Consider the following 27,040-nt stretch of genomic DNA (forward strand, 5'->3'; position numbering starts at 1 on the left):
GTGAGTCAGGACTAGTTCAAATCTGAAGAGAAATGAAAGGAGCTACCAGACGAAAGAAAAGGAATTCAATGACAAGAAAGAAGTAGCACCTATGAGACTCCTGGAAATTTCTGAATACAGGAAAAGGAATTACATCATTCCTCAGAAAAATTTTCTTGATGGTTGTGCATCTGAGCTGAAATAATGTCTCCTACTAATCAGTTACTTACATGCCACCAGAACCATGAGTTCATTTATGTATAAATTTCCCAATAAGAACAGTGACCAATAAAACAGCAATTCAAGTATTCTATACCAGGCTATGCTACTCTGGGCCACTGTGAGGCTTTTGCTGTGTATGGCAAAAATACAGGGGAACAAGAAGGCAAAGCTGAATTACACGCTGATGATGAGCAGTCATGAGGTCATGGCAATTTCAAGCTTTTTGACACAGAAACTAGTTTTATTTTTATATGTTCATGATATGTTTAAGGCATAAAGAGCCCACACATTCAAACTGCTCCAGCCTCTGAAAGACTATGCTAAAATGGCCACAGCAGCAGAACAAGTGTGTTTGGTGCATCATTCATTCCAGCTTCCACACTGCCAGCACGGTTACATCTGTAAGATGGACTTTGCCAACCCCCTACAACAACTGCTCATCACACCATACTGCCCTTCACTAGCAATATTAAAACAATTTAAAAAGGGTTGTAGGAACCTTGCCAAAGTAATTGAAAATCTGAGGCATTTTGCCTGTGATCAGCAAAGCTCACAAAGTAGCAAACTTGTATTTTTATGAAAGATCTGCAAATTAACAAGAAGGCAGCACGATGTAGGAACAACTCCCTGTCTTCTGTGTGCAGAGTAGTTAACAGAGTTCTGTAAGTAAGATACAGCACAATGGACACCAGTAAACTCTATGTGCAGTCACAGTGTGGACTGTCCTGCATTTTTTTTCACTTGTACATGCTCTATGTAAAATAAAGGCTTTAATAAGATATATGAAATACAGATTCTTTGTGACCGATTCTGACCTTGGAATCATATTAATCCCAGCAGATATGCTTGCACATGTTCTGGAACTTTCTAGAGAGAAGGAGCTTTCTGCATTGATATGGTTGCATGATCAGGTCCTAAGACTCTAAAGACAAATGGCAAACTATTGAGATTAAACAGCAACAATTGAATTTAAACATAGCAATGCTCCAACAATTTTCACATAGAACAGAGGCTCAAACCAACATGATTCAACAGAAAATGGCGGAACACATTTTACTGTTTCAGCTCTAGAGAAAATCCCCCCAAAAAACATGTGAATATTTGCTTTTATACAGCTGTCATCCTTTGGGAGGTGAAGGGGAAAAAAAACCAAATACTGCCTCCTTATTACTGCAGACCAAAATTAATTTTTCTTGGTATTTTGCCAGTTCACATCCCAATGAACTGCACCCACCAAGCAAGGTGATTGTGGAAACAAGTTTCTTTTGTGCATGAAGAAGAATGAATCATTTCGAAAAATGTGACATCTTCAGTAATATTTCTGCCACTATGCAATATTTCTCTAAATTATGCAATTCATCAATATAGTGTTCATAAATGTATTTTTGGAAAAAATGACCCTAAGTAAGTTTCTGCATAACAGCAGCAAGCAGGATTTCTCAGTGAAAGTGAAAATCTGGAGGAACAAGAATGCTGGAAGACTGAATGCCAGCTACTCTACAACAGAATCTTCCAAACCAAAACAAGGGCCATCTGAAACTCTGAACTGTCAGTTATGGATGCAGCCCTCCTCTTTGTTTCAGCTGGAAAGAAATTGGAGCAAAGACCTTGCAAGAGATGCATAGAATAGGCAGTGAAGTACAACAGGGATGCCCCAGCTGACAGGTTTTGTGGCCTCATTTGAGTTCCTCTGCTACATTATTTCATTCCTCCTGCACCTTTAAACCCCTTCACAGCTAGGTAACTCCATGTATCACTGCAACCCATTTCAGAAGTTGTTATGCGTAATGTGGCTCCTAATACATTGTTGTATATTATCTGGCAACACCTCAGAGCTAAAAACTCCAATTGACCCCTGCCAAACAGCAAGCTCTAACTACTTTGCTCCACCTCTTCCCTCAGCCCTTAAAATGTGCTAAATCTATGACCTAAACTAACTAGCAGTACTCAGATAGCTTCTGAAGGATGAGATGCTGTCATATGAACTGGTTATCCCGAGGCCTTCTTCCTACACTCCCTATTGCAGCACACAAGGCATACAATCAACAGCTTATCTAATGTGAAGACGTGATCTTGTACGAGCCAGACTAGAACATACAACAACCAATACAGGAATTTCTCATCTTTTTTTGTTACTGACATCTCATACAGCACTAGAGCTGCACAATTAGTAACTCATAGTTTTTAAGTGATTTAGCTGTTGAACTTAGAAAGGCACCTCAGCTACTAATATACAAATGATTTTTTGTAGAGCAGGAACTTAATTTCACTGTCTTCAAAACCAAGGGCAAAACTTCTAAAGGCAAGAGTAGTTCAGGACAATGCCTTGAAAGATGCTGACACCACTGCAATTCTCAACTCATGCACTAAGTGATTTACATAAAATGAAACAAATATAGATTGTTAGAATAATCTTCAGTCCCGTGATACGGTGTAATTACCAATCGGCATAATTTTAGTTTAATATCATAAGATAATGCTCTACTCTTTCTACCAAAGCAAGCCAAAAAATCCACGTTTAGGCATGTCACACCACACGTGTTACACCAAGCTCTTTGGTTCACTCATAGCTCTGAATCTTGTATGTCATGATTGTGGAAATTCCCACTTGCAAATCAGTGCCTAAGATGCCCTGTGAAACACAATCCAAGATTGCTGTGCTGCACAGCTGGGAAGAAGGCTTTCTGCCTCTATAAAGTAGGTAAGGTGCTGATGAGAACACATTTTCCCTATAAATTAACAAATTATCTGAATTCTGATTAGCACAGAACCTTATTTTGCTTCAAAGCAAGCCAGAAGGGAGAACAGGAGGTGAAATAAAGGCTTCACCATCTTCAGCTAGTGAACAAATATTAGACATTGAGAAATAAATTTTAGTTTTACTTTAAACATCTCTTAATTGCTGATGAACTGCTCAGAGAAAACAGGGCTTGGAATGGGTCTGGAGATTTAGAGATTCCTCCTACCTCGTGATGAAGTCAGTATTTTTGACATTGCTTGACGGATTTTTGTCTACCTGGAGACTGTCCTCTGAAGCTGGCAATCCAACAGCTTACCTTGGTAATGCCATAGAACCATAGAATATCCAGAGCTGGAAGGGATCCACAAGGATCACTGAAGTGCAACTCCTTGCTACATTTTACAGGGGGTTTTCCCTTCTCCTGACCCCACTGGTGATAGAATATCTTGGTAAAATTTTATGCAGAAACTTTTATGTATCCATTTCTCCCCTCAATACTTTCCTCTCAAAACATAACAATGCCATTTATTCAGGACCATGGCTCTAGACTTCCAGTTATGTTGTTGTATTTCCTTCTCCCTAATTGTCAGCTTATGGCTTTTTTAAACTGCAGTAACCAAAAGTGCACATATTTTAACTTTAGCCTTCAGAACATCACGTAGGAGAAGAGGTTAATTTATGCATTTTGCACTGCTGTCAATGCATCTTGGCACAAGGTCTATTTTTGCTGTAGGTGGTACGATGCTGCTGCTGCATGAAGTTCACAGTCTGCTAGAGCAGTCAGACATCCTCCACTGCAGGACTTCTGCCCAGCCACCCGTTCTGTACCCCTGCAGTAAATCATTCCTAATTGAGGGTGAAATTCACTCTTTGCTGGATGTCTGCTAAAGGACACCTTCTCAAAGGTTGGGTGTCCAATCTAATCTAAACTAGGCTGTACAAAATGCCTCTGAATGCAGTGAAGAGTGACAATGCAACTCATCCCATACTAAGACAGATGCATATGGGCTGAACTGCCCTCCAGAGAGGCACTCCTCACAATTTGGCAAGGTAAATTGGGTAGTTAAAGTACTGGTTTACAGTTAAATCATGACTGTCCAATTTTCCAACAGCTGCTCAAAGTAAAATACACCTGACATGCACTGTGTGCTTTCCTCATTGATCTGGACTCTGTTCCTTGTAAACCAGAGAAATAACAGGAAGAATTTTAGACTTTTATCCCCCAATACACTTATGTCCCCTCCCAGCTTAATGCCTTTGTCCATGCTTGATAAAACATTTCAGTCCCTTAACCAAAAGCACTGCCCAGTGCTGTTTGCAGGAGTGAGCCCTTCCAAAGAGAACCCTTCTTGTCGGAGCATCTCATTTTGAAGTGAAGCATTAATTACTTACACAGAATACAGGATTAAAAATGGTTTGTTACATAGAGATATTTCTGCAACTTTCTTATTAGACATTTGTGACACTATCTCTCATAAGAAAATTCTTACTAAAGAAACATCAAAGTAAATGCTTGCCATAGGAATTTTTTTCTTTGCAAATAACAGGGCCAAATTAAGTATGAGAAACAAGCACTAAGGCTGGTCTGAACAGAAAGAACAGAGAAAATTTTGAGAACAAAATTAAGAACAAATACTCATAGGACACACACACCTCTGCTCTCATAATTTTGACAACAGTGATTTTAATGATGCACAAAAATAATTTTAAAGCCAGATAAATTTCATCTATTTTTCACAACAGGAAAGCAAATAAATACTGAAAAATACATGCTCAGATATCAACTCCCCTTTTTTGTGGCATGGGAGCTGTGGAAAGCACTGCCAAAGCACTTCAAAACAGTTCAAGTATCAGTCAAATAAGAATCCCAGGAAACTTAATCTAAATGCTGTTTCTACCACGCAATTCACAAAGCTTTGGTAACAAAGGTATCCCGCTTGTATGGTTCTGCTTGAACTGACTGTGCTGGCCCTGAGGTTTAAGTGCTTTCATATCCATATCTTTTCCTCCCCACTCTCAGAAAACTGTAGAGATTTTTGACAGTACTCAGTCTTTGCAAAGGAACTGAGTAGATCCTCTTCAGTAACCAAAGAGCGAAACTAGAAGTGCATTTCATACATCTTAAGCTTCAGTAAAACCTTCCATTAAGAGCTTGTTGGCTTAAATTTGCATCGCTGCCACACACATGCTAATGGGAAGCTGCTCTTCAAACACTGTTTTTCGGTACTATACAATAGAACTTCTAATTTCTGACTATGAAGTGCTGTACACTGGGCATTTAGGGCCTTACAATACTGGTATTCTGAGGTTCATACACTTGCCAGACCTGAAAATGCCACACACGACATCTTATGCTGCACCCAACCTGCAGATCTGATTTCTGCACTGAGATGCATTTTATTGCTGGAGTTTAGCATATATGTTCTTGACTAATTTTCTTAGTGATCTACAAATGCCAATTACATTTACAAACTGTGAAACAGATATCTATTCTCCTATTTTTTTCCTACCCATACATGTACAAATCTTTGTAGACAGAATTCTGTGGGATTTGAACAAAGGAAAGGAACTGGTGATTCTTTGCGGCTGATACACAGGTGGTCAGTTTTGTTTCCTCATCTCTCCATTCCTGACCTCAGAGGGATTTTATGCCACAGTAGTGCTGCAGAGCCTTCTGCCACCTCAGTCAACCAATCTTAAATCCTGCTGGCCGGGTCCCTGAGAATGTAGAGATGTTCTCCCAATGCAAATGTCTACTCTCTAGTTCTAGAGTGGTGCAAAATCCTGCTTGGTTTTTCTAAATGAAGACCAATTTCAGAGATTGAAAAGCTTTTAAATAGAGAAGAATATTATTTCTAAAATTTTAACCTGAAATTCACAGAGTATCTTCTTTCTTTTTGACCCAAAACTAACAGCTATTGACTCAAAGAAGCTAGATACGTATTTAGCAGATCTCAATAATGTATAGGACATTGGAAAATTGCTTTGTCTATCAAGTGAAAGGACACAGATTTGGGTATTATGTACAAAAAAGCTCTGGGGGTCCCTTGCCAGATTTCTAGACTATTCTCCACAAGGCAATGACAGAATGTCAACAAGTATTTTAATCAAAGCTCTCCAGAATCATAATGCACATGAGAAAACCTTCATTCTTGGGAACTTTATATTGCTTGCATCACACCAGAAACGAAGTACAAAGATAAAAACCCAAACAAACACCCTCCTGCCTCACAGAACACCCACCTGCTACCACCACCCTTAGTTCTTCAAACAAGTCAAGCATATCCCCATTGAATTTTTATAAAGGTGAAGACAAAAGCTTGAGTTCAAGCCAAGTAGCTAGATCATCTCATCTGTTCCTGGGAAAGGAAAGATCAAAGAGTATGTATTTGTAGTGTTTAGCTTGGTCTGTAAATACTGATGAATTGGATTCACCAGAACAGTGCAGACTACAAACAAATGTATTTAACTTTAGCTTTTAGCACTGCACACTCCAAATTTAGATTTTTGTTATCTTTCTTACAGATCGGCACTTGAATTTAGTTGAAACTGAAGACTAAGTTTTGAATAGTCCTTCTGGATTTGACTGGCCTTCAGTCATGGAATCATCAAATGCCTTGGGTTGGAAGGAACCTTAAAGATCATCTAGTTCCCACCCCCCTGCCGTGGGCAGGGACACCTTCCACTAGACCAGGTTGCTCAGAGCTCCATCCAGCCTGACCGTGGACACTTGCCAGGATGGGGCATCCACAACTTCTCTGGACAATCTGTACCAGTGCCTCACCACCCTTACAGGGAAGAATTTCTTCCTAGTACCTAATCTGCACCTGCCCTCTTTCAGTTTGAAGCCATTCCCCCTGTTCTGTCCCTCTAAAAAGTCCCTCTCCATCTTTCTTGTAGGATCCCTTCAGGTACTGGAAGGACACAATTAGGGCACCCCAAAGCCTTCTCTTCTCCAGGCTGAACAATCCCAATTCTCTCAGCCTTTCCTCATAGGAGAGGTGCTCCATCCCTCTAACCATCTTTGTGGCCTCCTCTGGACTCCTTCCAACAGGTCCATGTCCTTCCTGTGCTGAGAACCCCAGAGCTGGACACAGCACTGCAGGAGGGGTCTCACCAGAGGGGAGCAGAGAGGCAGAATCCCCTTCCTTGGGGTCCTTTTCATGTAGCCCAGAACCCGTTTGGCTTTCTGGGCTGCCAGTGCACATTGCCGGGTCATGTCCAGCTTTACATTCACCAGCACCCCCAAGTCCTCAGCAGGGCTGCTCTTCATCTGTTCATCCCCCAGCCTGGATTGATACCAGAGTTCACCCTATTTGTTCCACAGTGGATCAGGTGTGTAGATGTAATAAAATTTTAGTGGATGTTTCAGTTTGTACATGAGAGTTGTCAGAACAACAATGCAATTAAAGAATACGCTCACGGTCATCTGAGTGATCAAATAATACAGGCATATAAAGCTCATAAAGCTAAACACTGAGAGTTCTACTAGTGGAGTATGAGCTACACTAAGCAAAAGCTCTCATGTTCTAAAAATAAAGTTAATTTGATTAAAACATCATGGAAACAAAGATGCGAATGACTAAACTAATTTCCTATTCCTGTCTTAGACAACTAATCCTTAAGTAACTCTATGTATTCAACTGCAGGAGGAATAGATCAAAGAAATATTAACAGCCCCTCCTCCCCAAAACCTAGAAAAACAATCAATAATTCATCTGGTTTAATTAAATACTATTATACTTGATAAAACATTGTTCTTTGTCAGTTGCAAACCCCAGCATAACTTCTAACCTTTCCGACAAGGAAGGCATACTTTCTCCATTTATAATATATGGATTGCATTACAAAAATAATTTGTATGGAGCTATAAGCCTGAGATAGACAATTTCACTAGTCCTTTTTTTTTTAAAAATAAATAAGAAGAGATGTCTAAATTTCAATCTTCTTCTCTCAGCTCATTTTCTACTATCAGCCAGGTAACTGGAAGGAAACAATTTAAGAAAAAACAAAGCCTTTCAAAAAAACAGAAAACAAGTATTCTATGCTTTAAAGAGTAAAAACTAGTACTCCTTCTTTCCTGTCCAGTATTAACAAAAAGCTTCACTATATTTCATGCTAAAAATGTTCCTTTCTTCAAGCTCTTTGAATGGTCTTTTCCTTTAGTTCAGAAGATAAATTTTCTACTCATGTACATAACTCACCCTTTAAGACTTTCACTATTATGGGATACTTAAGTAGGGTCTTGGAACTCCAGAGCTGATTTCTAAGCCATTGAAAGGAACAAGAGGAGAAAACACTGCAATAGACAGTAGTGGTCCTTGCAGGAGAGCACTTCTAGGCCTATTAGTACCTCCCTCATGAGGAAGAAATATTCCCCTAAAAGATCTTAATTTGACTGGCAGCAGTAAGAACCTAAAAAGAAAACTGATCCTACTTATGCTGACTTCTGGCAAAAAAACCAAAGCTCCACTTGTCTCCTGAGTCAGCTCAGAGCACAGCATCCCATACTGCTTATTCAGCAACACCACAGGCTGATACTGTCACCCAAGCTCCCCTGTCCCCACCCTTGTCATCAATAGTGAGCAGGTCCCCAAACTGAAATCACATTCACTACAAAAAAAGCCATTAATTGCTCAATTATGCTGTATCATGCAGATCTTATCCACTAACCTTCCACAGAATCTACGGGGTTGGCTTTAGTATGCCTATTCTTACTGATGTGTGTGAAATGCAGTTTGGGGGAAAAAATCAACCTGGTAACTTGTCATGCATTCCTTACTTGATCTTCAATGATTTCACGTGACAGAGAAGCCTGACAGCCCCCCTTCTAGACTTGAATGGGAGAAAGGCAATGTTTGTTTGTAGTCACACAGCCTGCATAGTTATTTAAATTTTCTCAGATTTTTGATAGTTTTGACCAGAAAAAAATTAACTCCCAGTTAGTGCACTGAGAGAAGAACCTGGCTCAGCCCACCCAAGGTAACATTTGGAACGTTCTGTTACCTAGAAAGCACATAAAAATAAACTTGCCTTCCATAAAGATCCTGTTCCAGTAGATTTTTCCAACTTGATTTCCTCCAAGAAATATTAGATTTGATAAAATCAGCATTGAAGTGCTAACAGATGCTAGGACAGCATGAAGTCGACGACGAAATCTTGGCGAGAAGAAATGCTCCTGAGGAGCAAAACAAAAGGTGCAGATGAAGTTAACAAGCCCTGCAAATTTTCAAGCAGCATTAGAAAAAGACACTGCCATTACAAAAAACAACTTTCATACAGAAGTTCAAATCCTTATGGAACGCATCCCAAAGATTTTAAAATATCTAACAGAACCTCTCACCAATGCCATTTAAGTTAGAGTAAGACTTCCTGATTAAAAGCAGTCTTGAATCATAGCTATGGCTGGAAGGGACCTCTGGAGGTTACTTAGAAAGATCAAAGTAGGGTCAGCTACAGAAGGCTGCTCAGGCCTGTATCTGTTTGGGTTTTGAATATCTCCAGTGACGAAGACTGCCCAACCTTGCTGGGCAAGCCTCACAATAAAAGGGATATTTTTATGTTTAAATTGGATTTCAGTCTGTGCCCCCTGCCTTTTGTCCTGTCACTGAATACCACTGCGAAAAGCCTGCCTTTGATTTCTTCCCCCCTACGGTTGGGTATTTATACAGACAGGTAAGATTCCCCTGAGCCTTCTCTCCTCCAGGCTGAACAGTCCCAGCTCTCTCAGCTTCTCCTCTTATGGCAGAGGCTTCAGTCCCTTTATTATCAGTCCCTTGGCTGGACTCACTCCAGCATGTCCATGCCCCTTTTGTGGGGAGCCCAGAACTGGACACAGTTCTATATATTCAATGGATTAATTATTATTTACAAAATATCCTCCTTGATGAATTTTTGCTTCTAGGGTGGGTGATACTTCCAATAGGTTCCAGTATAGAGTAAAGCACTTCAGTACACAGAAGACAGCATCTTCTGAACAGAAGTTCTGAAACAACTTCAGAAGTCATTAATCCTTTCGTTGATTAATAAGACATTAATGAAAGATTCTAGAATTAGATCAGAACTGGTTATAGCAGTAAGTCTTAACAAACAGGTAACTCTAAAAAAAGATTCACATACACATGCAATCCTAAACTTTTTTTCCAGTGCAAATGTTACTGCTCATGTTCACAAAGTATAATTATCCAGATTTTGGTACTGTTGTCCTAACAATACAAATAAAATAGGTCTGTCTCAACCATATATTATTTTACATTTTTCTGAACCTGTGTCACCTGAGGTGTGAGTGCAGCATGGAGACTGCAAGAAGATGGCAAAAGAAGGAGAAGGAAATTTTAGCTTCCTTCATTATGCAGTTGCTAGAAGAAATTTTAAAGAACATTACAGCACTTCACCAAGAAATATTGTCTCATTACTACACGAGGAAAAATATCTTGTACATTGTGCCCCCAGGCTGAAAGCCTCTGTACACAGTGCTTGAATTTACAGAAGATTGAATGCTTTGTGTGAAGTGATGAGCATTTTCCAGGGCATGGAAACTAAGGAAAGTATCAGGGGCTGCTCAGCCTTTATGTCATAAACAGTGACATTGCAGGAAATAAAGACTTGTGACTGTAGCATCAAAAAAAAAAAAAAAAAAAAAAAAAGCAGTAATTAATCTTTAATAGCTACAGGCAGACCAGAATTCATACTCAGATACCTGAAACAACATAAACACGTGCTCAAAACAGACCTAAAAATACATTTCTAGACAATTAAATTGCTCATTCTGTAAGCATCAAAACAAATGTTTCAACTGCTAGATTATAAAGTGACAAATCTTCAAATAAATGACAGTTACAGGCATAGAAATACAATTTCAACATATTACTGCAAAGTAATCTCTGGGAAATTGAACGTTAGCCCTGGTCAGGACTATATCTAGTGTATGAGTCAGTCTGAGTAAGCACAAAAATGAGGACAGATAAGGTTTAAGGACAAGTGCTCCATATCAGCCTGCACATACAGTAGAGAATAGCCAATCTTCCATACAACGCTATGAAAAACAGTCATGCATGAAAACAGAGACTGAGATTCTTCTCTGAAAATTCTGGATGAAAACTAGGGCATGATAGGAGAGAGGTAGAGAATATAACAATTACATAAATATTCACAGACACAGTTATGTTAGTGAAAGAACTTTCTCCTTTTCTAGTACTTCGCACCTCCAAAGCTATCCAAGGATATCCAATACATTCTCCTTCTGTTCACACACACATAGAGGACAGCTTAAGTTTGTCTCTTCCTGAAATGCATAGTTTGAATGTATGGTCCCACCCATGAAAAATGTATGCCTTTTCAGAATGTGTAAGTGTAAGCACACAGAGAAAACATTTGAAATCTTGCTACGAAATCCATGTTAACAGCGAAGTTTAAATAAGAAGTTATGATCATGCTAGCTTGAATTTCTTTGTTGAGTCACCAAACTTACCCTCTTCTTACATCATGCTAATTAATTCTGATTAACCTGCAGCTCAAATAGGGCATTGTCTATCATCAGATCTACCTTTCACTCTCCCTTTTCTATCAAGCTTGTCAACTCTAAGCAAAAACAGTTTTAATTAAGAAAGGGGAAAAAATCTTCTGCTAAAGCAGAAGAGCTGGAGATGGACAACCCATCAGACAACGGGTGTCTAACTGCATTTTCCATCAAGGTACTGATCAGACTTGGTAAATTTCTAAAGTTTGCCTGTTTTCCACCAGTAAAAAAAACCCCAGAGCAGTATTACAAAAATAACATAAATAGCTAAGAAAGCTCTGCTACCTTTTTTTAAAATGAATACAGTTACTAAAAAAATATACTGTCACATATAGTACATCACCTTTTACAAAAGTGCTGCACGTTAAACAAGGCAAGTTAAATGTAGTATAGACCATAAAAGCCCTTAGCCATTTATAAGGTATAAAGGAGCAGTTTATGACACACAGTTTAGACAATCACTGAATCTTCACTGGGTTTTGCTGTAGCTAATTTCCATTAGCTTTGCTAGGCATTGATCCAAAAAGCAGTACACATTTTCCTGACAGTCCTTGATGTCAATGCAGATTTTACTCAGCTGCCAAGAAAGTAAAAAAGAAAACTTTCTTTAAACATCTCAAGCCATCTAGAATGAGCTAACTGTGAAAGTACCCGAGCAGGTATTGTGCTAAAATTAATACACTGGAAGCATTATTTAGCAATGAAAAAAAGGGTAAACCTGGTCTAGATAACCCATAACAACATTTTTTATTTAAATATCTACAAGCTTGTAGATTTTGTGAATGTACAGCAAGTTGTTTACATCAAAGCAAAATTTAAAAACAACCTCCACACCCACAACTCTCCATTATGCCATTTAATGCTTCTAATAATATGTTTCATTACAGCAATATAAACAACTGCTATGGATTTCTGGTGTTTCTCTGGATTTTACTGCCATCTCTTTCTCTCTCCTCTTTCTCTGTCCTCTTTCTTGTTGGAAATACAGCCAGAAGATAGAGTGGCAAAAGAGCATCTTGTGTTAAAATGACAATGAAGCCATGGCTGCCTGGCTGAAACCCTGATTTGCATCCCTCCTCAATGCTCCATCTTGTAACCTCACATCAATACTTTACCATACTTGTAGTAATCACCAGCATCCCCACCTCCCCACACATTGTGAAATAAATGAACTGTAGCACTTAAAAAACTAGACATACTGTCAAGATGCTCAGCCCAAATGCATGCAGCATGACACAGAAGGCAATTTATAAAACATTGGCTCAGCAATCTTTCCTGGAACCGAATGGAGTTTGGGTTATTATTCCAAACCCATTCCTGCTCTAAATGAAGATCAGCCTCAGACATTTTTGCCAGATGTTGGGAAAAACTTCCCTCTGCACATTGTTGGGTCTGCAAAATTTGGTAGCAAAATTGGCTGTCGTCAAACTTTTCTCAACTGAGCCTTCTTAGCCATCTTACAAAAAGAAATAGCACTATCATGTAGTGGGGTACCTTTACAAGTAAATCTATGTGTTTGAGAGTGGAGGAGGAAGATGGGCATGAAAAGAAATCGCATGGTACAAATATTTCCATTCCTAAATCCATTTCCAGTTGTACATGCATGTCACATTTAGCCTCGAAGAGAAAACCAAGCCAGAAATAGGAAGCTTGTATAATGGTTGTCTCTTGAGAAAGCTGATGAAGGACAACACACACCAGAACAGATCATTGGGATTTAACAGAATTAAGAGTCAAGGTAAAGGATATGGTGGAATTTTGAGTTAGAGAGAAAATACTTATTTAATTTGCTACGCAAGGTAATTACACCACTATGAGTGCAAAATACACAAACATGGCAGGAGAAGTGGCTTCAGGCAGCAGAGCAGAATTTAAAAGGACTTCTCTCTCATGTCAGTTAAAGCTACCAACAGTAAATTTGCATTTTTACAGGACTGTTCATAATGATATCACTGAATGGCATGGAAAGATTTAAATGAGGGTCCAGGTAAATGTATTACTCCTCTGAGCTAGCCAGCAACAGAAAAAAATGCTGTGGGGAAGACTGGCCAGAATAAGTACTCCAGCCTTCCAGATGGAAGCTGGTAGTGACAGGACAAGTCACATGTAGTGACAGGACAAGAAAGAGTGGCTTCAAATGGAAAGAGCGTAGCTTTAGATTCTTTGCTGTGAGGGGGGTGAGGCACTGGTTGCCCAGAGAAGCTGTGGATGCCCCATCCCTGGAAGTGTTCAAGGCCAGGCTGGATGGAGCTCTGAGCAACCTGATCTAGTAGAAAGTGTCCCTGCCCACGGCAGGGGGTGGGAACTAGAAGATCTTTAAGGTCCCTTCCAACTCAACCTATTCTATGATTCTATAAAGTTGAGGAGACACCTAAGACTGGATTCTGTACAGCAGTCAAAACTAGGCAGTCCTATAGACAGTATCACACTGCAGTTTTTCTACAGAAATAGATCCCTCAGTATTTTATCAGGGAAGCAATTCTGCATTTTCCTAAATCAACCACTCTTTAACTTTTTCTAGCAACAGTCATGGCACCTTGGTGATTTGGCATGTCCCAGTGGCTCGTTATTGAGAGGGCTGCTGAATCCAGCTGCAGTGGCTTGTTCTGGGAGCAGGTCACAAGCATCACGCTGAGTTAGGGAGGGCTCAGAAACAGGAGCGCATGTTTTCTACCATGCTGTAAACTCAGCCTGATGACAGAGTGACAAGTGGCAGGAAGTCTCCCCTGACAGACATTAGCTGGTAACTTCTTGGCAAACGCTCATAAGATGGAAAACATCTACGTGTGCTGCATTTGCAAAACATCTCAGTTATAGAGCTGTTCTGGGACAGATTAAAGAAAACTTCTACATAAAGTCAGTGACGTTATCAAGCTTGCTTATACTAAAAATACTTTAACAAGTCCCATATAAAGGAATTAAATTCCTGCAATTTAAGCAAGAGTCTGTCTTCATGGAGTAAAACAGAGACTCACATTTATATCTTTATGAACTACCCATCCAGAGAATTGATGATCCAAGCACATGGCAAAACAAGAGTGTTATGATAAAATTGGAGAAGCAGCTGAATTATTTCTTATGTGAACATATGCACTGTGGAAGAAGACTATCAGATACTATGACCAGAGTGACATGAAACATACTTGATACTACGAACTGCAGAACTAGAAATTATATAATACTATTTTCATCTGCCTTTGATTTTTAAGGATCACGATAACATGGAGAAATTTTTAGAAGAGTTTTCTTTTTTTAAAAGCATACAATATTTTATTACAATCTGTTCTACAGACTTCATTCTATCCCACTCAAACCTATCAGCCAAATAAGATATAGAAACTGCACTATTTGTTGTGTTGAAGAAATCAAGCAAATTAACTACCATGAAAATAATACCTAGTCCTGCATTATCTTTCATTGCCTGTCCTAGTGTATGAGAGGAGACTAAGTGTGCTTGCTACACTTCCATTCTTTTAATTTCCTCAAGGTTTTCATTAGACAATGCTTAAAACCTGATGCAGTGTTGACTCATCTTTACATCACAAAAACTAATTTAAATGTTTTTTGCAATGGTCTTTTATTTAGGGTTTACAAGGACTTTTGGGGGAAGGAGATGGACGGGTAAAATGTTTGTGGGTAAAGTTGCACAGTACAGGAGGGTTACAGGTGGTGTTCTTATGCATATCAGCAAAGTGCTTTGAAAAAACCTCAAATCAGTTGCTGAAGTTCCTTTTACCAGTTCAATTTTCTGAGCTTCAGTTTTCACCCTCCATTGTACCCCAGCTAAAGAATAAGCCCCTCTCATAATTTCTATACTTTCCTACAGGAGCATAGGATACCACCCAGCCAATCTTAAAGGTGCCAGCCCTCCTCAAGTGCTTTCTTTTAGAAAATGTGCTCAGGTAAATGACAAGCCAAATCTTCAATGCCTAGCCCTGAACCCCAGGAATCACCATATCACCACAAGAGCAAACACCCCAATGCATTCCCTGAATCTGGGTCATCCGCAATGCAGCCATTTGCCAAAAATAACGGAACAGCAAAAAAACAGGAGCATGGGTGAAAAGCTGAAAGAGAGCGAGGAGCAGATGGGACAGTGGGAAGGGAGGCGACACATCCTGACTAACAGTTACCGGCTATTTTATCTATCTGCAGTTCGGCGCACTGAAAATGGAGGGCAGGGTGTGACTGAGCAGCTGGGGGAGCAGATGGGACGGAGGAAAGGCTGAAAATTGTGACAAAGCTCTGCCAAACAAAATGTCAATTTATTTAATTTTTAAAGTGAGCAGTAGAAATAAAGATGGGTTGGGTCCAAGCAATGGAACATCTTATGTTTGTTAATACACATTGTCAGTGGGCAATGGGTCATAGTGACAAAAGTGTGTTTGGGAGACTGCAGAAACCAAGGGAGGGACTACACGTGCTCATTAATGATAGCAGAAGTTATGCCTGAAGATTAGCAGGAGCCAGGGAAAGGCAGCTCATGAGAGGCTGACATCTCAATATGGTACACATTCCTGCACTCTGAAGCTGAGGGACAGATGTTCAACAGAGTAGGAGTAGAGACTGTACCACAGAACAGAAGAGCAACAAAAATAAAGAATTCTGGTTGAACACATGTACAAAATATTACCTTATGGAATAATCTAAAAGAAACTGTGGAATCCCCAGGGCTGCAACAGTACTAAGATAAGAAAAGGCCTGCAAGAGGAAAGTGAACAAGATTTGCTACCAGATCTTATTCATCAACAACTTCCACACCAAATAGAAGAACAAATTTACTTCCCCACCAACATACACTCTATCCTTCATTAATCATGGCAATCATTCCTGTTTGTTCTGTTCTTCACCTAACTCTAGCCCAGAAACATCCCCTTTACTTCACTTTCCTTCATTTTTCTGGCATTTCATTTTGCTTGCAGTTTTCCCTCCCTTCTACCCAACCTGAACTGTGGCTTGAGGTCATACCCCATTTCTTTTCAAGGTATATACTTTCCTTCCAAAGCAAAAGTAAAAATTAGCTCCAGGAAGGTTCACACATGAAAGCAGGAACTGACAGCATTTTTCCAAGAGACAGGATGATGCAAACAACCTGTAATTCCCTACATAACTCCTATAAAAAGAGGACCACACAATTAAAATCAAGCAGCTGTCAGTTAAGATCTATTTTCACAAATAGAACTTGATTCTGAATTTAGGAATAAATGCTATATATAGTATTTGAGAAGATACTCATCTTCTCTATTGATGTCTTACTAAACATTCACTCAACAAAACGCTGTCTTGCACTAGCACCATTTCATTTTTAGATTTTCCAAAAGATCTACATTTATAGCATCTCTCAGCAAACAGCCAACTCCCCCTTCTGTTTGAAGAAAGCCTCCTACCAGCTCGTATGTATCCACTACACTTACAGATGCATGTGTGAAAGTTTGACATACACACAAGTAAATTTCTGTACTTCTACATTTAACTCTTCACTCTCAAAAAACTGCCTATTTATTCTGTTTTAAGTAGCAGCTTGAGAAAAGTGCAAAACAAACAGCCCTGAAATGCACCATCCTCTTTTCTGGTTTATGCTTAAAGCAGGGAATTTAGCCAAGTAATGGCAGTGTACATACTCCTATAAACGTGTCTCAGCTCTCAGTGATGGAGAGATTTGTGCATTCTTCTCTGTGTCCAAGTCCTTGACATCCCTGTTTTTATTCTTTGGGTTCTCATTCTGCCTGTTCTGATTCTCTCAGTTCCCTCATCCACATTTTAACTTTTCTACCTTTTAAATTGTAATCCAGTTGGGAAGGGATCTAACTTCACCACTCATTAGTGCTGAATTTTGATCTTGCCCCTTATGACTGTTATCAAATAAATAATACACAGTAATAATCCCTATGGAGAAACACTCTAAACAAATAAAGACCATGCTTTCCCTGCAGCAAGGTTCTGTAGCTCAAGGCAGAGCAGAAAAACCAGAGTGCAACCACTCCTCAGGACTTTAACTCATGTTTCTGTAATTGCTGGCATCTATTGCCTGGACTAATTTTTGAGGCAAACCACAGTGGGAGGCTGTATTCATGTAACAGTAACAAAGAAGCACATAACCAGCATCATTCTGCCTTGTTTTCACACTGGAGCATGATTTATTTGCTTCTCAAACAGCATTACTGACTGAGTACCAGAAACTGCCCAATGTCTCCAAAATGGAAGAGGAAGTAAATAATGCTAGTAGGTGGGAGAAATGGGTTTTTTTTATGATAGCCAAGCAGCTATGCCAGGGGCTTCCCACCTGACATTGTGGTCTGGAGCAGAGCAGTAATCATCCCAGAAAAATCACAATGGTTTCTCCACTTCTGCCATCAAAAATAGTATTTCTTGCACAGATTAGACAAAAAAAAAAAAAAAAAAAGCCTTAAAAGGTAGGAAACAATAGAATGCTATTTCAGAAATATTTCTGCAGTCATCTTTGTCATTCACCACACAGAAGTCTGTATCATATTGCCTATGCTTGTCCCTCTACTACATTTTCAGTCTTTGTTACTGTCATGGGTTAGCTAGTATAGTCTCAGAAGTGATGTTCTCGCAAAGGAGTGCTTACAGCTTCCTCTATGGCCTGACAGAACCTATCAGCTGGCCAGTTTGAATATGGACAATTCTTTGAGCCACTTAAAGTTGTGACCCCTCTGTGATGCACACTTAAGAATAGAAACCCTGAGGGAGATTTTCTCTGTCGTTTCTGGCGCTGGGACAGGTGGCTGCGGGCCCCATGTGGGGGCCAATGGGCCCGGCCCAGGCCCTGCTCGGGCCAGGCTGGGCCGGGCCACGGCCATCCTGGAGCCGATGGGCCCTGATCCACCCACAGAACCCCCCCACAGCCCTGCTGTGGGCAGTCGGAGCGGCTTGGCTCCCCCCCCCTCTCCACTTCGATAAGCCACATTCCAGCTGCAAGGCCTAGGTGAGATTAACCCTTTTAGTGCTGTGAAGAGCTGAAAACCTGAGGGAAGAGAAAGAGGAGATGCTTAAAGCTGAAATTCTGTTGTGAAGCTATGATATATCAGAGTATCCCGTTGTAATTTCATTAAGATATGGGGGGTGGAATGTTCAACTTGTACTTGTGAGCAAAAGCACCTGCGCTGAGATAGGCAGATGCTGAAGCGGCTGTAATTTCATGAGAAGTTTGGACAGGGAGAGATGGAAGCGATGAGGACTTTTGCTCCACATGGGAAAGGAGAAAACCTCAGTTCCTAGAGATGCTCCCAGAGATAGTCCTAACGATGAAGATGAGGAAGATCCTTTGCTCCCAGGAAAGGAGAAGGGCCTCTGTTCTTAGAGATTAAATGCTCCCAGAGACGGGTGAAGAGAACTTTTGTTTCTGAACGGCTCAACCTTAAAATTGTAACCCAAAAACCTTCAAGAGTGTACCCTCGAAAACAGTTGTGGGAAAAGCTGCAAGTTGGGGGAAGAGACTCACATGTGAGCAGAGAACCAACCTGGGAGGCTGTCTCGCTGTGATAATGTGTTCATAGCGTGAGCAAGAGAGACTCCTCTTCCTAAATCGACTGAACAAGGTTATTATGGAAGTGGTAAACAGACTGAATATCTTAAGGGTTGTCTTTTTACATTGTCAGTGGGAGAAGGGAGGAAGGGGGGAGGAAGGAGAAAAGTTCTGAAGGTGTGGTATAATTTTTTTTCCTTCTTTTAGGTCTGTTAATAAACTTCTTTATATTCTTTCAAGTTTGGTGCCTGCTTTGCATTTCTCCTAATTCTTATCTCACAGAAGATAAACAGTAATGAGTATCTTGGACCAAACCACTACACTAAATTGGTGTCTCTGGCCCGTTACAAACCCAACCCGCTACAGTTACCGAGTTTGAGATGAGAAGTTCCCTCAGCAAAGAAGACCAGTGTCACAATGCAAGTGTGTGACTGAGTGAGCACATTTTAGCGGGGCACTCAAAATGTTACGGGATTTACATCCATGAAGACAAACAAACCCTTCCAACAGGAGGGTGGAGAAGAGCGAAGAAAATAAAATCAAGCAAAAGCAGAAACATGGCAAGAATTGCTTGACTCAGAACTATTGTTAGCAAAGCTAGAAGTCACTGGATGGACTAGGATACATCAGCCAACTCATATTGACCTTTGATGGTCATTCAGCATCTCAGTACAAAACAGCACCTTGACACAGATTGCTGCTTCTAAAACCAAATCAAAGACCAGTTGTCGCAAACCTGCCTTGACTAATGCTCACATCTAGAAGAGGAAGTTTCCACTGATTTTGAGTCAGAGTATGCCTACTTTGGATAGTAAAGATTTCTGGTTAGAGCAATGATACGGCTGAACTCAAGGTCGGGGTGGGGAGTAGGGAGTGGGTGGCAAGCCCCTTCCCCTATTCTGGGTTTTGACATTATGGTTGGTACCTAGTCTCAAAAACCAATTCTGCATTAGAGAATAAGTCTGATTAAGGGCACTTGTTCATTCTTAGAAAGTGAAGCAACAAACTCAACACGATTCTACAGCAAGTACATAAAAATGTTATGAAGAAAGTATCATTGGCAATGCTTGTCACTTAACCAACTTACCATGCTGCAATAAAAACATGTATGGATTATACAAAACTACTGGAAAAAAGAAAAGGCCAGACTGCCTTGACAATAGTAAACAAGTGATATAAATACTTTTTCCACCAAATGAAGTAAGAGGAAGATCAAAGCCCAGTGCATGCTGAAGAACAGCTGTTAGGGTCTTTATTTATTGCAAAGGTCTTATTGAAGATTTAATCTTGCAAGGTGGTCAACAAACATACCTCCCTTGCATGACTTAGTAATGTTTGGTCAGATCTTGTCTCTACTGAAGAAGGAAACTTTACTTGTCTCATGGTAGCTTAAAGTGAGTTAAACTTGCAAAAAGAAATTCTGACATTTAAAGGAAGTAATTACTCATTTTTCAATGTATATGGGACATGGCTGTGAAATTCACAGGCACTTTCATCTTGGTTAGGCTGAACGTGTGCCCTAGCATAGCCTGAGTAATTAATGCAGCAGAACCCAATTGGCTTCTTTGCCTCACTGCTCTTAAAACACAGAGGTTCAGTCTGCTACCCCACACTGTTTATGCACAGTTACAAGCAGGAGGTTCCAAGCAGCTGAGCTCCTCCTCTTCCGTTCCCTTTCCTTGGCTTTTTTCTCTTACACTGTACTGCTTTGGGTACTTTTCAGATTCCTCTCCATGAGTCAAAGCATCTAGCAATAAAATAATCCAAGGAAGTAGAGCTTTCTGCTGGGATAAAGAGCCAGATCAGCTGAGCAAAGATTCCAGCAGGAAGGTGTGAGGAGGAGGAAGTGGTGAGACTGAAAAGAAGGGAGGAAAGATAAATTAAATCTTCCCCCCTTCAACAGCAATGAGCTTTTAGTCCAGCTTAATGCCCTGTGGAACCACAGCCCAGACACCAGGCTAACCAGTCAGAACCTTTCCATGCTCCACACCAGCTGTCTGCAGGATCACTGTACAATGCATAACTTATTATGAATAACTGTAGAAATTTTAATCCACCTAGCAGAACAAATAGGGCAATCAAAATTAGGCAGAGAACAAAAAAAAAACAGACAAAAAACTCCTCACCACACCGAAACTATGAAAGTCATCTAAAATTCTGTTCTTAGAAAGCTGAGGATACCAGTTGTCACTGATCCCATCTTTGGTGCACAAAATAATGGTGATCTTTTAACTACAGAGACAAATGTATGGAGTTCATTCCTCTGGGGAAAAGAATAATGTAACACACTAATGAAGTCTAATCTAAATCACTAAGCAAAAACATGGACCTCATATAAAATACTTCCCCTTTTGCAAAGGGGGGCCAGGTAGGCAGTAACAGCACATCGAAATGGACTTAATTAGTACCTCACTGCAGCCATAAATGAAAATGTAGAAATCAAAGTATTCTACACTTTAAAAAACCGAAACACTTACAAGGATAGTAAAAATTTAAAATATGCCATGCTTCAAATTAGTTGGTTTCTCAAAATGAATTGTTTATTGCGGATTTAGTTTCTTACCAAATAGATCTAAAAATAAGATCTTAAACTAGAAATTCATCATAGTATGATTTTGAGAAGAGAGATCTTTATGTCCCAATTAAAAAATTCTCACTAGACCGAATGAAATGTTTTCACTTAACTAAAGAACTAAAAAGATAAATGTTGCTATTTCAATGTAGATTAAAACATTCATTTTATCAATCTGCCAGCTTCACTCCCCTTGCTACATCTTCCTTTTGGATGATTTCCAAGTATTTCTTTTTCAAAAATCCATTGATTTAAAGGTGTTGCCAGCTACTCTAAGGTTTAACTCATTCTAAATCTATTTTTGTACCAGCATCTAATTTTTTTTTATAGATCTCTATCTCGTTTTCCTTAAGGAAAAAGAAGGAAAAACTTAAATCACTGGGAGAATGTTAGCCATTAGCCTTTTCTTTCATAAATCAGACACATTGTTTATTAAAAGTCAATACAAATTCTGTCATTGATTTCAAACGTGTTACTACTTGAGTCTGTTCATCTGTATGAAAGTAATATAGAAACAGTGAAGCAAAGCACTACTTTGCTTAGTACAGATCTAAATATCACCTGAAAAAGAAAAAAAGATCTGACAAAAACACAATGAAACTTCTCCTGTTTAATATGAAGTTCCCAGATCTGCCCTATTTTATAAAGCCTAGCATTTATTGTTGTTTTATACATAACGTTTAACTGAAGACAATAGGAATTCATTCAGCTGTACTTTACTGAGAACTAACAAATAATCTCTAGAGGGAAAAAAGACGTGGAGATATCTTCTCCTCACACAAATCACTCAAACGTGAAAGTTCAGAACAGTGTAAGCTGAAAAGAATGTAAGAAGGAGCATCAGCTCTTCTAGAGCTGAACTCAGGAAGCCAGGCACTGCTTTGAAACCAGTTCAAATTTAAAGTTCCAGAACCAATTTTTTGGGTCAGGGAATTTACTGTTTTCAGTACATATTTGTTTACATGCTGATTTTACTTCTCATAAATAATGACCATACTGCTTTGTTCATTCTAGCTCAGTACGCGTGAGATGATATTTAAAACCTGTCAGACTGCTACAAAAGTGTTATTTCCTCATATTGCACTAGGTTTCAAGTGTTGAGACTGAAACTACCATAAAATCTGCATAAATATAGGAGATACATACATATATATTTTTAGTCAGCACAAGGATTCAGGGAAAGATGAGACCTGAATATGTTCTATTTAGTTTTTAAATCTTCCTTTTGCAAGAGAATTGAGGCAATATAGTGTGAGGACAAAAAAAAAAAGGCAGTTTTCACACCATTCTTGTTACTCTTAGTGATCAATCTTAAAAACAGAGTAGAATTAAAATTCAACTTATACCTCTAGATTTTTTTCTATTTTACTAATTAAACACCTCCTGCTCAACTGAATTATGCATCTCAACTTTAAGAATAATACATGAGGAGCTTTGGTGAACAGAATGGGTTAAAAAAAAGCATAAACCTGTGCTCTGTATTTTTTCAGACACTCATCTGCTCTTCTGAAGACAAAAATAGACTTTCCTTTTCAAAAATAGCCCTCAAGAGCCAACACAGCAACCGAGCGAAGCACAAGAATGCAAAGGATTTCAGCTTGTCAACAGATGAAATTCAAGTAAAAAACCCATACCCCAGAAGAAGGTCTTCAACATCACAGTGTTTAGGTTTGCAGCACACCCTCACTGAGATAGGATTATAGGGATCCTTCCAAAAAACAGATTAAAAGGGGACAAAGGAAATTTATACAGGGCACTGGGAAATTTTCAGTTTCTTTTAAATGTGGTACATCTCAGAGAATGTCATATCACTCCACCCCTTGATAAGGAAAATGCAAAGTCCAACTACTCATCTGATCCCCAGTCTCAGCATTCAAGAAGAAAATGGGAGTTAGAAGAGTGAGGAGAGAGCAATAATGGGTGGTTTGCAGCTCATGTTGTTGTAGAGAAATCTTCAAGGCACAAGGCAAAAAAATGACTCAGTCACAACTGCAGTGAGATCTGCCTCATGCACTAATGTAGGTGCCAAAACTATGCATATTAAAAATACTGGCTTCAGAATTATTTCAGGAAAAGATGTGAAAGGGTCTTCTAAAGAAGGTCTACAACTATATTTCCAAATAGAAATGAGAAACAAAGGAGACATGGAAGACACTGGAGAGGCCTTTAATAACACTGGAGGAAAACAAAGTGGAGGAAAGGGGTAAAATGCACTTGGTTAGGGATTTAATTTAGACAAAAAATAACCCTACGGCCAGCATCAGTTAACTATAATTAGAACTACGTGTTAGAAATTAATCCAACATATATAACCCCACCTTTATTATGCCATTGTCATTAAAATTTCTATGATAATTTCTATGATATTAAGCACTTAATTCCCTGGAGTTCTATTAAAATTTCTAATACAGTGACATCAGACACAAAAAGCCCCTACACTTTCATTTCCTCCTACAGCTGGATGCCTAAAAAATTATGCTGTCTTCCAGTCCAGAGACAAACATATGCAGCTGGTCAGATGGTGAAGCTCGGTGTCACCCTAGAGGGAGGGAAGATTAATGGATCTGATAAACTCATTCTCTAGGAAGGTAAAAATCTGCTTCCAGACTATCACTGAAATTGCAGTGATGGACAATTGGGTGATATAAGGTAGCACTGGCTATTAAATTACTGAGCTGTATCAGCTGCCACACACAGGATGCCACATCATAGAAAACCAAAATGGGTAGGATGGACAACAAACATCATTCCTTGATCATCAGGACTTCATCAGGCTCCAGAGTGAGTTTCCACCAAAACAGCAATATATAGGAGTACGAATTCTGTGCAATTATCACTAGTAAGGAAGCAAGACATGAATTATTTACTCTTACAAACAGTTATTAGAAGATTGGGATTTAGTGGTGAGCAAACCTGAAGATTAAAATGACCATCAAAATTAAAATAGTGCTTTTTGCATCAAATTGCTCATCAAAGTCAATTTTTTCCTTTCGAAATTACAGCATGAAGGTCAAAAGTGTAAGTAAAATGAAAATATCAGAGGATTTCAAGGCAAAATAATGTTATCTTTACTTGGCTCTTTAGTGGCATAAGATTTCCCAGTGTAAGCTTGTTCCCAGATGCAAGCAGCTGCTACACACACATTTGTCCAGGAAACACATGGTTAGAAATATACACTCCTAATTTTAGTGAAGATGAATATTTTAAGGCCATCCTGAGTGAAATCAGAATACAAATGTTAAAACTGGCTTCTGTTCATCCATATACAACGTGACAAGCATTTGCTTACTGTAGGACTGCAGAGGAAGCTTTTAAGACCATGCATATTTCACCATCTGCTTTGCTGCTACTTTGAAAAATTCTAGTGATATGAACTAGTTATTACCTCAGATACTGGAGGGTGGACAAGGGAATGCTAACTCTATCTGTTATTCATGACTTTTGATCTTGGTTAAATCAAACTAGTAACCGGGAACTTCAGATGAGCATGGAGCCAGGAAACAAGAATATGAAATGGAGAGCAATTCAACTTACAATTAAATCTTGAATAAGTGAAATGGAAAGTATCCTCTTGGTGCCATTTTCCACAATTACTCCAAGCCAATTAAGTGCACCCCAGTACCACAAATAACTCTGTCCTCCATGCCAGTAGCTTACGAAGGCAAAAGTGAGGGCTGTAGATAATAGTGTTCCAAGCAAACTGGACTGAGATCCTCCCATTGGAACATAAATGTACCTGTAGGTGAAACAACAGATAAGCAATGCTGTTAGACATTTCACAAAAATCTCAGAAAAACATCCACCACAGAACAAATGTGTCCATTTGTAGCATAAAAAAAATCTGAAAAACTACCTGACATGCTCTACATACAGAGCTTGCCCTACTTTCTGTAAAGCTGTAGACCACTCCATTAAATATGTGCATGTACCATTTGGCAAAAGGACAATTTTGTGGTCCTGGGAACTCTGCATTAGGCAAATATACAGCACAAACTATATTCTCAAAACTGCAAACAGCAAATATTCTGATTTTTTTAAACTGGAATAGTTCTGAGTCAACTACAGAAATTACCTGTAATTTTCATGTGAATTTAAATTATAAGATTCTTAACAAAAAAAATTAAAACATTATATAAAGTCATATATAGTCACAACCCATAGACTGTTTCCCATTTGTCAGAAATGTAGATGCATGCAAACATACTTTATTACTAAAAGCTTGCAATCTCTTTCTTTTTAAATATTTCATTAAAAATTATGTGAACTTTGACTATTTCCTATCTGGTTCTTCTGTTACACTCTCAGGATCATGTCTGTCTAATGACCTTTGGAGCACATGTACCAAAAAAAGCCTGGAAACCTGTATGAAGCACTCTGCATGCAATTATATTCTGCATTTAAACTGAATCCAGGAGTCAGAACCTTAGTCATTAATTCATGTCTGTAAGTGTCCAGAAAGCAGTGCTCCTTCAGAAAAAACACTGGAAGCAATGAGATTCTGAAAGCTGACACTATTTTGTGGGTCATTTCACTTCTAGCCTGAAGAGCTACAACCACTCCCATCATTTTCTGATTAAGGCATGACCACTGGCCAGACTTTGTCTGAAAGAGTTGCATATTTCTGTCAACACTTTGAAGAAGCCCATCAGGCAGGGGAGTCACCATCCAGCTCATGGGTACCAGGAAGGAGATGTGGTATCTGAGAACCACCAGTGACAGCTCTCCTCAGCTGTCATTCCTTTGGCATGACATGCTGCACTCATATTTGAGACTATTCCTACTTGCTAAGATAATTTAAGAAATTTTTTTCCAGTGACATTTTTATCTCTGGTTATCAGTTTTCATATTCAGAGATAAATATTTGCTTAAAAATTTAAAAGAGAAATTAACATACTTCTTTATTCCTAATCTTAGGAAGGAAGAAAATAAATAATGGGGTAAAATACGGTGATGAACATAAATAAAGGGTAAACAAAAAAGTAATTAAAAAAACAACTGTCAAATGCTCCAAATTCTTTTGTAGCATAACATCAATACACCTTTTTACATCAGCCTGCTACAGGGAACATCTGATTACATGTTTTTCAGTATAGGTGTGCTTTTTCACTAAGCATATGAAAATAAATAGAAATTAAGATCAATAGTTTCTATTTATGCTGTGCTTTTCTCCTCTCTCCCCTTCCTATGTTTGAACAGTGTAGCAATAACAGACACTTGCAATTGCAATCAATTAATCTAATGGCAGAGACGTTTATCTTAGCAGTCTGCAAGCAGAGAGTTTCCTGCAGGGCTGTGGCAGGTAGGGTAAAGAGAGCAGAGCCACTGAATGCCGCTTCAGCAAATTCCTGCTACACAAAGGATTACAGACTTGAAAGACTAAGCAGCTCAGTACTCTTAGGACAGATTTTCCCAACACCTTTCCTCTCCTTTTTTAAAGGCTGATCGGTTTATTTTTTAAGCAGGGCCCATTCCATTACCAGCTCCCCTCGCAGGCGTGGCAGTACCTTGTTTCACAGAGCT

General features: G+C 39.2%; 1 protein-coding gene across 5 annotated transcripts in view; it reads right to left on the minus strand.

Annotated features, from left to right (window-relative positions):
- Nucleotides 1–27,040, minus strand: part of HHAT (hedgehog acyltransferase) — a 151,506-nt gene that overhangs the window by 49,454 nt on the left and 75,012 nt on the right. For 3 of the 5 annotated variants that reach the window (XM_042051432.1, XM_042051433.1, XM_042051428.1), the window contains 2 exons: nucleotides 25,055–25,256; nucleotides 8,975–9,119 (listed from right to left, as the gene is read on the minus strand). In XM_042051432.1, the coding sequence (XP_041907366.1) occupies nucleotides 8,975–9,119; nucleotides 25,055–25,256 (347 nt within the window). Of the gene's footprint in view, nucleotides 1–8,974; nucleotides 9,120–19,256; nucleotides 24,060–25,054; nucleotides 25,257–27,040 lie in introns of those variants that run through there. The other 2 variants (XM_042051429.1, XM_042051430.1) reach the window with 2 other exon arrangements.

This window comes from Corvus kubaryi, unplaced genomic scaffold, assembly GCF_017639235.1.
Source record: "Corvus kubaryi isolate FWS band 111438036 unplaced genomic scaffold, C.kubaryi_AGA036_p1.0 76, whole genome shotgun sequence".
Taxonomy (NCBI): domain Eukaryota; kingdom Metazoa; phylum Chordata; class Aves; order Passeriformes; family Corvidae; genus Corvus; species Corvus kubaryi.